Source organism: Lycium ferocissimum, unplaced genomic scaffold, assembly GCF_029784015.1.
Source record: "Lycium ferocissimum isolate CSIRO_LF1 unplaced genomic scaffold, AGI_CSIRO_Lferr_CH_V1 ctg10312, whole genome shotgun sequence".
Taxonomy (NCBI): Eukaryota; Viridiplantae; Streptophyta; class Magnoliopsida; order Solanales; family Solanaceae; genus Lycium; species Lycium ferocissimum.
Genome location: NW_026713257.1, coordinates 629 through 14,298, shown reverse-complemented (window position 1 = coordinate 14,298; position 13,670 = coordinate 629). Strand labels below are relative to the sequence as shown.

The window sequence follows — 13,670 nt, the reverse complement described above, 5'->3', positions numbered from 1 at the left end:
ATTAACGCATACTTCATAAGAAATTTTATTTGATAAGTAATTTGAATTGATTTTGTATATTTAACATGTAGTTTCTCTTTTTGATGGCGCCATTTGATCTATAGTGGAATATAATTTGAGCAATATTTTGTTGACTTTAAGGATAAAAAAGATTATTTTACTAAACATTTTTGATCGATTCTTATATATTTAAAATTCGAATCTTTTGTTATGCAAATAATTGCCTAAAACTTGATAATTGAGACGAAAAAACTAACTCAAAAAATATTGAAGGAAAATTAATGTAGTCAAAAAAATAATATGTAAAAGAATTACGCTACATATTTAGCAAATTATCTAATTGAGTACGCTCGTTCAAGAGTTATTTGTTAATCTTTTTGTCATTTTCTTCTAGACTAAAATTTAAATTTTTAAATCAAGTGTGAAAAAAATTGAAACTAAGCCAAACTTATTTACGAATAAAAGACCTAGTTGAAATAATCCAAAATTAACTTAACCGGCCTATCCTTCCTACTCGATCTTTTGTGGTTAGTGATAGGTATTGCCTATATAAAATAGTGGCACCCGTAACCTCCAAATCCTGGATCCTCCTCTGTATCTATATCTATCTATCTATATCTATATATTATATTAAAAGCATGAACTCCCAAACTTAAAAGTTAAATTACCAAAATATCCTATAAATAATTTAAATACCCTAAACAGTCCTACATAACCTAACACTCTGTTTGGAACATTGTTACCCATTGTATTGTATTGTATTGTTACCACAAAAACAATGTTTGTTTTCATTGTTATTTAAAATGTATTGTATCGTATGTTAAATTCCGTCGCTATGTAACAATGAAAAGCCCCATTTTATGTAACAACCGATTTGGTGTTATCCCATTGTTACCTAATTTCTTTTTCCAATTATGTCCTTACTTAATATCTCATGATCCTATTTTACCCTTTACCTTATATTATTTAACTCCACCCAAAATCCTATACCCTACGTCTTCTACGTAACTCTGTCTCCTTCTAGGTTTGGTTTATCTACTCCCTACGTCTTCTTCCTTCTTCTATCTCCTACGTTTTGTCTTTTTTGTTCTGCTCCCTGCTTCTTCTTCCTTGTTCTAATTTTATATGCTTACTTTTTGCTCAGGTTTCTGCCATTATTTCAAAGTTACAGATACTTCTTTTTCTCCATAACCATCCTTTTAAAACTTCTTATTATTCCGCCAATTTTCAAAATTGTAAGTTCTTATTTGTATTGCGCTCATATTGACAATCATCATTAATTTGCTTGCTTTCTAGTTTTATTTTTTTGCATAGAATATTTTGCTTATTTGCTTTGCTTTCCCATGCTTCTGTTAAACCATGACTCTGGAATTGTATCATATACTCTGTATGTGAATGTTGGTTTAATTTGTGGGAAGTTCTCGTATTGTTCATGTTGAGTTAAAATGTCAATCTGAAATTTTACTTCTTGATGCTGCTTGTTCATTGTTCATTTATGTGAACAATGTGTTTATTTTTAGAAATCGATAAAAATCGAAAAAACCAAATAACCGAAAAAACTGATAAAAACCAAAACGATAAGTTAGAATACATGATTTCTGTAAGCATGTTGCTGCCTCCTCCGAATAAAGGCATTTTCTGTAAACATGTTTATATTCATATTTAGTTTAGCATCTTACATAGTTTAATTAGTTGATGCAGCTCACTTAATTTTATTATAGATGGCTGATCAGAATAATCATGATAATAGGCAAATATTGGGACAAGTGAGCTCTTTAGCATCATATGCTGCTCTCTTAGTAGTTATTTGGTTTTGGAATTATGCACGTGAAATTGAAAATGATCGACGTACGATCACATATGCCATACGCCTTGAAAGAGAGCAAGTTAGAGATGAACTATTGAGTCATCTATTTTCGTCAGAACTTTGTCATAATTTTTAAGAATGACCCCTTCAGCTTTTATCGGCCTTTGTGAGATGTTAGTTAGAGATGGAGGTCTTAGACCAACACTTCGAGCTACAGTTGAAGAACAGGTTGCGAAAACACTTTACTTGTTAGCACATAATGTGACAAATCGCGAGCTATCTTTCATCTTTCGATGATCGGGAGAGTCGGTCGGTCGTCATTTTCATGTTGTCCTACGAGCTATATTAGGGATATATGAAAAATTTATTAAACAACCTGATGGATCTCAAGTTCCATCTGAAATTGCCATCAACCAAAGATTCTACCCATATTTTAAGGTGAACAGAGTTATAATTTTACTCAAATTTTAGCAAATGTCAAGATGTTTGCATGTTAATTGATTATTATAATATCAAGATTGTATTGGTGCAATTGATGGAACACACGTACGTGTTAAAGTTTCACAAAGTGAAGCACCAAAATATCGCGGGAGGAAAGACTATCCAACACAAAGTGTATTAGCTGCAGGCTCATTTGATTTAAAATTCACATATGTGTTAGTTGGGTGGGAAGGTACAACATCTGATTCAAGAATTATGAAAGAAGCACTAAATAGACAAGACCCACTAAAAATTCCAGTAGGTAAATGTTATATAAATTTATCTAGACATAGATATATGTGATGAACAAATAATTGAATCTTCTATTCATTGATGTTGGATTCATGTTAAGAAGTGGGCTTATTACACCTTATCTGGTGGAGCGATATCACTTCAAAGAGTATTCAAGAAATCCACCCCAAAATGCTCGTGAATTATTTAATTTGCGACACGCTTCTTTGCGTAATGCTATCAAATGAGCATTTGGAGTTCTTAAAAAGAGATTTCCTATAATTTCTAGTTCAACGGAGTCCTCATATGGTATTGACAGCCAAAAGATTATTATCTTTGCATGTTGTATTTTGCACAGCTACTTAAGAGGTGTAGATCGATCCAAATGATGAGTTACTTGCTCAAGTTGATGCCGAGCTTATGAATGATAATGATGTGCATGAGCTTCCAAATCATCCTAGGGAGAGCACTAAGGAATATAGAAGAGGGGAATTGATTCGAGATAACATAGCAGCTGCTATGTGGATTAATTATCAAGATTAATTTTCTTAGATAAAAATTCAAATGAAGTTTTGTATCGCTATTATTCATTTGATATCATTTGAATGTAATTTTGTGATGCTATTATTTGATTTATAAACATTCTGTGTCGTGCATTTTACTTTATCTTATAACTCTTATCAATAACTATGTGTGATGACGCTTTCTTTAATTATGTCTTATGAAAATTTATCTTAATTTTATAGTTGTCAACATGTCGAAAAAGTCAAAGGCATCCACCTCAAGCGATACAAATGTTTCAAATAACTCTTTATGTTCAAATAACTCTTTATGTGTTTGGTCAAATGCTATGGGTGACACATTAATTGATGCATTCTGTAACGAGCAAACACGTGGGAACAGAATTGGTGGAACTTTCACTACACACGCACTGGATAACATATTGAAGGAGCTACGATCAAAATTTCCTAATAAATTTATTAACAAGGAGAAAATTCACAACCGAAAGAGAGAGTTTAAAACTAAATTTGCCAAATGCTATGACACATTTCAAATGGGGATGAGTGGGTTTTCATGGGTTCCCATAACAAATATGTGGGATGCTGAACCTGAAGTATGGAACCAGTTAATTCAGGTAAATTCATGCATTATTAGTTATTAGTTTTGTTCTTATTTTCATATGATAATGTTCATATCATTTTATTCAAAAGAATGTGTTCTATTTTTTATATATAGGCTAAGCCTGAAGCTGCTGAGTTGAGGACCATGTCAATTAGAAATTATGATAAGCTAATAATATTGTATGGAAAGGATCGAGCTACTGGAATGCATGCTGAGACTGGACCAGATATGTTAAAAAGAGGTGCTCATAAAAATTTGAAAAGATCAAGTACTAGTTCGTTGACTATTGATGAGGTAGACGAAATGATTTCAGTGAATGCTGCCTCGTTGGAAAATACCGAGGAACATGGACAGGATAAGCAGAATTAACCAACTAATGGCGAACCTACATCGAATGGCTATTCAGAGACACCGACTCCTACCAGAAATAAGAAGTCTAAACATGATCATCTTGACAGAATGGCTGACATGTTGAGAGGTGGGATGGACAATTTGTCGGAGTTACTGTTCACTGTCATGGTATGCGTTCACTGTTGAAGTACTGTTCACAAAGACCTGAAAGAGAGGAGAGAAGAGAAGAGAGGAGGGGGAAAAGGAAAGAAAAAAGAAAATGGAGAGAGAAGGAGAAGAGCGGACTGGCCTGAAAATGACGCCGGAAAAAGTCGCAAACATCGGAGTAGCAGTGTTCTAGCCGCCAGTGGGAGCGCCAGTAGCAGATAAAAGGGAAAAAAAGGAGAAGTAGAGAAGAAGAAGAAGAAGAAGAAGAAGAAGAAGAAGAAGAAGAAGAAGAAGAAGAGAGAAGAAAAGCAGATCTGGCCGGAAAAGTGACTGGCGTTACTTGGTGTTGAAGTGGTCGGCGTTACCTGGTCGCCGACGTTACCTGATCTGAGTGGCCGGAAAAGTATAGTGACCGTTATATGAGTGTGTGTGTGTGTGTGAGAGAGATAGAGAGAGACAGAGACAGACAGAGAGAGAGAGAGAGAGAGAGAGAGAGAGAGATAATTGACCTAAGCTCTGCAGTCAGGTGAAGTGAAGGATATCCTTTTAAATTCGTACGAAATAATTCCCAACATCTTTTTGATTTGTAATGATGATAACTAAAGCACAGATTCAAACAATGCCCAATGTTCGATTGTATCTACAACAACATGTGTTTGCCACATGGCCAACTTTACATTGCACTTTCAAGAAGGATTTCCATTTATCGACAAGAAGAGTTTTGGTTATGAGTTATGACAGAGCAATCGAAGCGAATGAAAGAGCAATATAAAGCTAGAATATCGTCTATAAGGAAGTATTATTGAGGTACGGTTAATTACATGATTGTACATCATAAAAGAAAAATAAGTAAAAGTGATCACATGTTTTAACTAAACTTTGATTGTTAATCTTTATAGGTTCAGACGATATGTAATTATCTTAACATCGACAAACAAGTCACCATTCAACGGTCAACATTGATCATTAATAAAATTGCTTATTGTATTCATTCGTGTAAAATTTCTATGTCATTTTTTTAACTTAATAATATTGATACTACCTAACAAAAAAGTGTACACACAAATGTCAAGATATACGATCATCTTAACAATATGACTCGACAATCACATGCAACGCACGTGTCGAGAGACTAGTATATATAATATAAAGCTAGGCATAGACAAGGTGATGTGGCACCTCTCTATGGCCAAGGATTGTATTTATCTTTTTTCTCCTTTTTTTTTTGAACTTTTTTTTCTTTAATCCTCTGAATAAAAATGTCTAATTATTAATTTCTCGTGAATTTTCAGTTACAAATCCTTCATTATAAGCTTTAAATAACATTAAAATCTACAAATATGTTTTCGTTTTATCTCCTTCTTTGACATTTTCTTTCATTTCTTTAAACTTTTGTTGGGTCCGAGAGGCCAACTTCTGAAGACTTGATGAGGCATTATAATTAAGCTGCATGATGCTTCTCTAACGCGAGAAAACGAGTAGTGATTTTGCTCATGGAAAGTCATACCCAATTAAGTTTTAAATAAATGACAACGATTCTTATAACATAAACAAAGGTTATGTCTTGCTCTTAAAAAGTCATAGCTAGTTAATTTCTTTTACTAGGCTTCCACAGCATTAGGTTCAGGTGAGGTGAAAGTTGCACTCAAACAATGCAGTTCCAAAAATCCTTTTCTCTTTTCATTCTATATTTAGGTTCATAATATTTGATTACCTCATTTTATTATTTCGAATTTTAATGATAAATCCCGAAAACAAATTTAACCAATGTTGGTGAGTACCTTTAATTTTACTGTTTATTTGTGTGGTTGAATTTTAGTTTTTTCATCCTCCTCTAAACAAGTCACAATAATGTCTATTGAATTTGAATTTTGAAGAGACACAATTGACAATATTGTTGTGGTATCATTGAGAATACCACTAAGTCTTGTGATGAAAAGGTCAGTTATAATCTTTCTTGCAATAACAATAACAACGGTTATGTAACGACCCGTTTTGTCGTTATTGCGAATTTCGAGAAAACCCGCAGCTTCGACTCTTTAAAAATGTCTTCATTTCAGTCATACTTCTGGAAATCGCTAATTTAATTGAACCCGTTGTGCGTGTCGCGTGAGAGTTTTGAAATTTGGGCCACCAGGCCCAGTTGGACCGCCACAGCGGCTAGTATGACGCTATAGCGGTGGCGCTGTAGTGGTGGACTCACCGCCAAAGCAACTAGGTGGCTTGGTCAGGTGACCGCCACAACGGTTCCTTAGCCATCTTAGTGGCGCCGCCGAAGCAGTCCCCATACCGCTAAAGCGGTTACGTATAGTGATTACCCCTATTTAAGAGTTCATTTCGGGATTTGACCCCATTTTTCTCAAAACCCTAAAGTCCAGCCACCCCTCAAGTCTTTTGGAAGCTTAAATTCATGGCTTCTTGGGAATGGTAACCTTCCTAACCTCTTCTAATCCCTCCTTTCACATAATAAATTACTCCTAAGTCCTTCTCCTAGAACCAAATGGAAATGGGTGTCACCAATTTCTAGACTTAGAAGGTCAATTGGTTAGAGTGTTCTTCTATGGATTATATTGGTGCAATCTCTCATGTTCTTCACCCTATAATGGTTACCAACTTAGATTCTCACCTTCTTCCTAAATTGGAAATGGGTTCCTTCCATAAATCTTGAAAATGGCTTTCTAAGAAATAGAGTCAAAAAGGGTGACTTTACTTAGCTAGTAGCTTAAGTGGTTGACTTTGATCATGAATGGAAGAAAATAAATCACCTTGCTTTATTATGATGGGAAAGGAGTTCTTTAGTGGTAAAGGCCTAGAAAATCTAGAAGAAGTCTAAATTCCCAAACTTTCCTTATCAATCCGAACCTCTTATAAATGCTTTAATGGTGATTCCTACTTTGGGTCTCATGATTATCTCAAGTTCCTTTGTGCGGATTATGACGGGACGAACAAATTGAAGATCTACACATGTTCGTGGCACCCGCTGAGCCTCGAGGTAGGTTACGGCTTCCTTTCGGTAGACTCTTATTAGATTTACATATTCATGTACTAGGGGGAAATGGAGAATGCATGTATAGGATTTGGAGTTGGGATGGATTCTTAGGATGGTACTGTTGTACAATTTGTGTGTTCGGGCTTGTGGCCTGTAGACTTCTTAGGTTCAGTGTTGGTTTTCCCTGAAAATTGGTGGACTTCTTGTGACTTGGAAGCTAGTTGTCTGGTACTTAGTTTACCATGTCCCTTGATGAGAAATTTTCGTAAGATGTGTCTAATTTGTTCTATGCTATAAATAGTGAATCTTAATTGATAGCGAAACAGATAAAATGTACCAAGGATCGTGAACTGATTCTAGATTGAGAGTTAGTGATGTCTTGTAAGTCGAAGGTGAAATTATTATGTATTAATGTTGATAGGCAGTAAAAGAACTGAGGTAATATGGTTATTTGATTTGTCCGTGTTGGTTATCGGAGATTATTGATATATCTTGTTCATGACTTTGTGGTTCCTCACTTGTTGATGTTGGTACGGGGACAGTATTTTATATGACTTGTGTAGTCTTTCATAATATGGTTGGCGTACCCATGCTTGGTACTTGTGATATTGATCTGATTATTGATGTTAACTCATACATTGCACGCATTTTCATCCTTCATGATACACTGTTGACACATTGATGATATTTGAGAAGACATTGGGATGAGCTGGGTTCAGTTGCATGAGGGTGACGTGAGAGTCCGATATCCGATGGTTGTCCCAGAATCATGGATTGAGTGATGAGTGACGTGAGAGTCCCATAGCCGATGGTTGTCCCGTAATTGTGGATTGAGTGAGACGGTTGCCGAGGTTTGTGCCGGAACCGTGAGGTACATGGACTTCGCGGGTCCCCCATGGGTTGTGCTACCGAGACATCGATACTTCCGTCCGGAGTATACGTATACACAACATTGCATTGCATTTCCTTCTTTCTTATATTGTGATGATCTGGTGATTACTTGTGTTGTTTGGTTCCGGGTTGAATATATTGAGACTTGACATGATGGGGCTTAGTTGCTAAACCATAGGCCATGATTTGAATTATCCTTGTTGACTGTTCGTTATTCCAGTTGTATATGTTGGTTCCCTAGAAATTAGGTGAATAATGATTATCTTAATGAAGGGTTGACTCCTATACTAAGATTGATTAACGTAATGATAATTGACTTGCGAAACAGGTGTAGAATTGCCTAGTAGTTATTAGAGAAGAGTTAAGAATCTTGATGTCATGGCGAGCGGTAGCTATTGTACGTTGTTGATCTAGTTTACTTGTCATGCTAATTTGTGCACGCTTTTATGGATATGTGCCCTTAACCATCATCGGCCTATGATGCCTACTCAGTACATGTTGATTGTACTGATACTACTCTTGCTACATCCCTTTGGGGTGTAGAGTGTTTCAGGTGATAGATTGTTGAAATGTTCGGCAAATGCACGGTCCCTATCTTGAAGGCCTCCGTCCCTTTCATTCCGGGGTGGGGGTTGGGTCTTAGAGTCATTATTGCATTCAGGATTCACATTAGGCGCTCTTGTCCTAGTCTAGACCAGGTCGTGGGAATAGAAATGAGTCATGTAATTATTTATCTATTGTAATCACTTCCGCTATTTTGGTTGATATATGATTTGATTTCCGCTGTTATTTATTAATCTATTGAAGAAAATCAGTTTGTTCTTTATTGGAAAATCTTTTATTTTGATTGAGGGTTCGCCTACCAAGGTGGGAATGGTAGGTGCCCGCGCGATTCAAAATTGGGTCACGACAGATTATGTCTCAATCTCAAATAAATTGAAATCGGCTATTTATAGGAATCCTCATTACCATGCTATTCCATATAATTCATCTAAAGAATTAACTTAATTTTTCTGTTAACGTAATAACATTTGATGATCCTATGGCTATAATATTGACTAAGATTTCCTATTGTTTGCTTCAACAACCAATAGGGAAACGTTTTAAATTGTACGTGAAGGATCTTGATGATTTCATAATATTTGAAATCTTCCTTATGGATTATTTAATTGTAGATTCATTTTGTTATTGTTGTTTCTCGTGCCAATCAAGATCTCGCAATCGCAGATACAACAAAATCTAGAGTTCTCCTGAAGTAGATGCAGGAGATAAGAGTTTAAGCTCTTGTTTCTCCTTTTCACCCTCTCTATTCATGTGATATTTGATCAATTTGAATTACGGATTTTTGGTGCAGGCCGATGAAACGTAAAGAATTAATTCCGTCAACAAAATATATAATTGAGTTTTTTCTTCCTTTTTATTTATTTATTTTCTTTATTCATTTCATTTTGTGTTTCCTTTCCTTTTTAGTAATTTTTGCAATTGTTTTGCGAGATAATTGAAAAGATGTCAATGAATTGTTTCATATTTAATCTATAATGTTTTTATCAAAAAGAATTACATTCTATGAAAAGTATTTTAAGATAAAATATATTTATCGATATCAATAAATAGTGGTAGTTATTAGAGCACAACATAAAATTGAAGGATTTATACTTGACAGTACATAATAAGAAAAATTGCACTTAGACTGTTTTAGAAAGAGCAACCAACCAAGAAAATAACATTGAAAAGATTTATGTTTATAATCTTACAAATTTAATCTGTGTGTATATATATACACACAAAAATATTTCTGTGCCCTTTCTTCTATCTCAAGTAATTTTACAAGAAAAATAATAATGTATTCATTAATCTCTTTATAACCGCGCTTATATTTATTAGTTGTACAAATAAATTGGAAGTGTGCAAGTCAATGGAAATGAGTGGCATTTATGTACGAAACCGTGTGAAGAATGAAACAGTATCCAACTAAGCAGTGTCATTGTATCAAATATCACTCCATTCCTTTCAGTGTATATAGGTGCCCTGGCACTATTTTATTTTATGTTTTAGGAGGAATTTCTAAATTTGGAAATAATTTACTTTGAACTTTTCATTTTATGTTTAATGACAGAGTTTTATAGGTATAAATATTATGTCATGTTTAATATTCCAGATTTAAAAAGTCTTAGTTGTAAAGCCTAAGAATTACCCATGATTGATTACGAAACAAGACCTATAGCGATGCAAGAAACATAAAGGACGATACTGAAATGACAAACGATAAAGTAAAAGGAGAGGAACCACATTCATATTATTGAGGGCCAAATCCACGTGAAATAAAAAAGCCTTCTCGAGGTGTCAACTATGCTTAAATATTCAAGTATATGGACATTATGACAGTACAAGCTGGGAGCTTCTGGAGAAGCTAACAAGGGAAAGACTAGTTTTTGGCTAGAGTACTAGTGTAAGACTACCTAGGAAATTAAGAAGTCATTTGGCCATGAGAATTATTCAGTTTTTCCGGTTATTTAAAAATCAGTGATTGATCATGATAATTCTAAATACAACTTGAAGTTGTTTTTGAAATTTGGATAACATCTCAAAATTTGTTTTCATTTTTTTTCCATCTCACTTTTTGATTTTTCTTTTTCCAAATTTTACCCTAAGCTTTTAGTTTTTATAAAAACAACCCCTCTTCAATTTTATCAAGTGTGCCACCGATTTGAGTTTTGGGTCCGGTCGGATCGGGTCTTTTTAATTGAGTTCTTATTTATTGGATAGATTTAAGAAAAAGGAGAAAAATAATATTAATCATGGCATTGGAATTAGTGAATCAGATTTTTTGTACTTAAAAAAAAAACATGGGATCCAATTTATGACATTATGTGATTATTCATTATCTGATATTACTCTTTTAGAGCATATTTGGTTGTATGTTTCAGGCAAATTAATTAAGTTGGGTAGTTTTTCTAGTTATTTAGAATTTTTTGGGTATAAATCATATTTCATGTTTTAAAAAAAAAAATATTTAAACAACCAAATATTCTTTGTAATAAGCATAACCAAACACAACTTCATGTGTAACTTCAACTTCAAAAATTTCAAATAAATTGAAAAATATTTGATTTCTTTGGCCAAACGCCTACTAAGTATAGTCAATCAGAAATTAGAGAAGTGAAACTCGTGCTTGAAGGGTCAGTGCTGTGGAGGGGTGGGGTATGGGGCAGTCAGTAGTCACTATAATCGTTCTACACGAGCCTCGGCGATCTTAACTATATGAAGACCATTGTTCATGACTAATAATAATATTCTTTTGTATACATAATTACAAGAGTAAAAGGAGTCATTTTCACAAAATAGAAAAGTCATCTAAATAAGTTAAATGTTATAGTTGAAAGACTAAGGTGCTTTTGCCATTGCTGTCGTAATCTATCAAGTAAAACGTCGGTACCAGACAGTTTTAATTCCAACAGGTTTATGGGTATATAAATTAAGACGTGTCATTCTTTCACGGGTTTTTGAAAAGTGTTAATTCTTCAATCAATTAAAGCAAAATGCATTTAGCATTTAATTAGTTTCTTTATTATTGGTCATGCAAATAATTCTGCTTGGAGAATTGTGGTGTACGTCATTAATCAATGATTTAGCACCTACTTAAGGAATAAAATATGGTACGTCCTTTCGTCATATTCTGTGAAACCTGTCTTCCGCAGAATACAAAGTAAAAGAAAATCTTAACAATACAGATATAGCAATAGTATAAATTCGTCATGCTTTATTTCTAGACCACATTAATATCTTATACTTCAAGCTTACAATGTTTGAAAATTTATCCAAACGTCATAAGCAACGTCATAAGCTATTCATTAATTAACTTATGTTTGTCAAGTCGAATAAATAAATAAGTGTACGGGAGACATAAATATTCATGTACCTTAACATATTGTTTCACCCATACAGATATTCTAAACGTATTTATAACTCCTTAAGAAATAAAAAGGATGAAAATTGTGTTTTTGAGTTGGGAGTCAAATAATGTCCATACGAAGAACAGGCCGGCCTAACAAGATCGGGGCCTAAAGCCAAACTTCACAGAGAGGACCTAAATTTTTTAAAAGAAAGGAAAGATCATCATATATATTTTTATTTAAAGTCTACTTTTCTACTCCCTCTGTCCCAATTTATGTAATACGCTTTCTTTTTTAGTCTGTCCCAAAAAGAATGATATGTTTTCTTATTTGACAACAATTTAACTTTAAACTTCATTTTTTACGCTTAACGAGATGATTTGTAACCACACAAATATCTTTGACTTGTTTTAGACCACAAGATTCGAAAGTCTTCCTTTATTTCTTAAATTACGTGCCTAGTCAAATTATATCACATAAAGTGGGATGGAGGGAGTAGCTTTTTTAGATGTGATGTCATTAACTACTGTTTTATAATCCATTTGTTCTAACAAATTATTTTCAATTGATAATATAGCTATCAAGGGCTCCTTTTTGGATTTAATTAATTCTTCAAAAAGAATCTCTGATATGAATTAGAAATATTTACAACAACATATCCAGTGTAATCCTACAAGTGAGGTTTGAGGAGAATAGTGTGTACGCAGAGCTTACCCCTACCTTGGGAGATAAAGAGGTTGTTTCCCAGAACCCTCGATGCTAGGAAAACATATTACTCCCTCTGTTTCAATTTATATGATACACTTTTCTTTTTAGTTTATCCCAAAAAGAATGATACATTTCTCTATTTATAATTAATTTAACTTGAAACTTCCTATTTTACCCTTAATGAAATGATTTACACACACAAATATCTATGACTTGTTTTGAACCACAAGTTTCAAAGATTTTTCATTCTTTCTTAAACTCTGTGCCTAGTCAATATATGTGTGTGTGTGTGTGTGTGTGTGTGTGTAATTCCCCGCTTCTACTATTCTTATTATTAAATATTCTAATTTCTTTCTTATATATATATATATATATATCCGATACAGTGGATCTATTTGCATTCATTGGGGAATGCACACCCGTCTCATCCATTTTTGTCTGAGATGGAGAACTCTGGGATTGTACTAATTCAAACTTAACTACTTGTAGTCTTTGTTCTAACGATCTTGCTTGTTCCAAGAGTTTCATTTTTTCTTGGATGAGTGTCTCTTCCGTCGGTTAAGTCTTCGACGGTCTCGGTCATAGTAGAGCGATGATCGCAAAAAATCACCTTGTACCGTGTCTTTTTGTATTTTGTACCGAGGGGTTCTATCCGGATTTTGTCCGAGAGGAGAAATATAATAGTTTGGTCCCAATACTCCTCTAGCATAGTCTAATACCTCGTGAAATCATTAAAGCCTTTAAAAAGGTCTTCTTATATCTTTGATAGAATCTAAAACTTCTATCCAGGTTTGAAAAATACCATTAGTTCTACCATGGACTACAACATAAAATTTAAATTTCTTATCTAATTTGTTTGTAAAATACTGACAAAGTGCATTTAGAGTGGCTACAAAATGACCAGCGTCTTTTTTGTTATGCGATATCCATAAATTGTCTACTAAACATGTATGTTGTTTGTCTATTTAATACCTTAAAAGTTAAATTAGATGGCGGGAAAAATACTAAATTATTGGTTCCAAAATGTATTCTTTCTAGGGCATTTCTGTTT

General features: G+C 33.9%; 1 protein-coding gene across 1 annotated transcript; it reads left to right on the top strand.

Moving 5' to 3' along the window:
• The first annotated feature begins 3,272 nt into the window (after positions 1-3,272).
• Positions 3,273-4,009, top strand: LOC132041468 (uncharacterized). The gene is made up of 2 exons (XM_059432180.1): positions 3,273-3,653; positions 3,755-4,009. The coding sequence occupies exons 1-2, from the start codon at positions 3,273-3,275 to the stop codon at positions 4,007-4,009; spliced, it is 636 nt and encodes a 211-aa protein (XP_059288163.1).
• The last annotated feature ends 9,661 nt before the right edge of the window (positions 4,010-13,670 follow it).

What these genes read in the sequence shown, in the direction of transcription:
- LOC132041468 (XM_059432180.1), top strand. Translation starts at nt 3,273, where the DNA reads ATGTCGAAAAAGTCAAAGGCATCCACCTCAAGCGATACAAATGTTTCA. An exon ending in TATGGAACCAGTTAATTCAG is followed by an intron (nt 3,654 to 3,754) that starts GTAAATTCATGC and finishes TTTTATATATAG; the next exon opens with GCTAAGCCTGAAGCTGCTGA.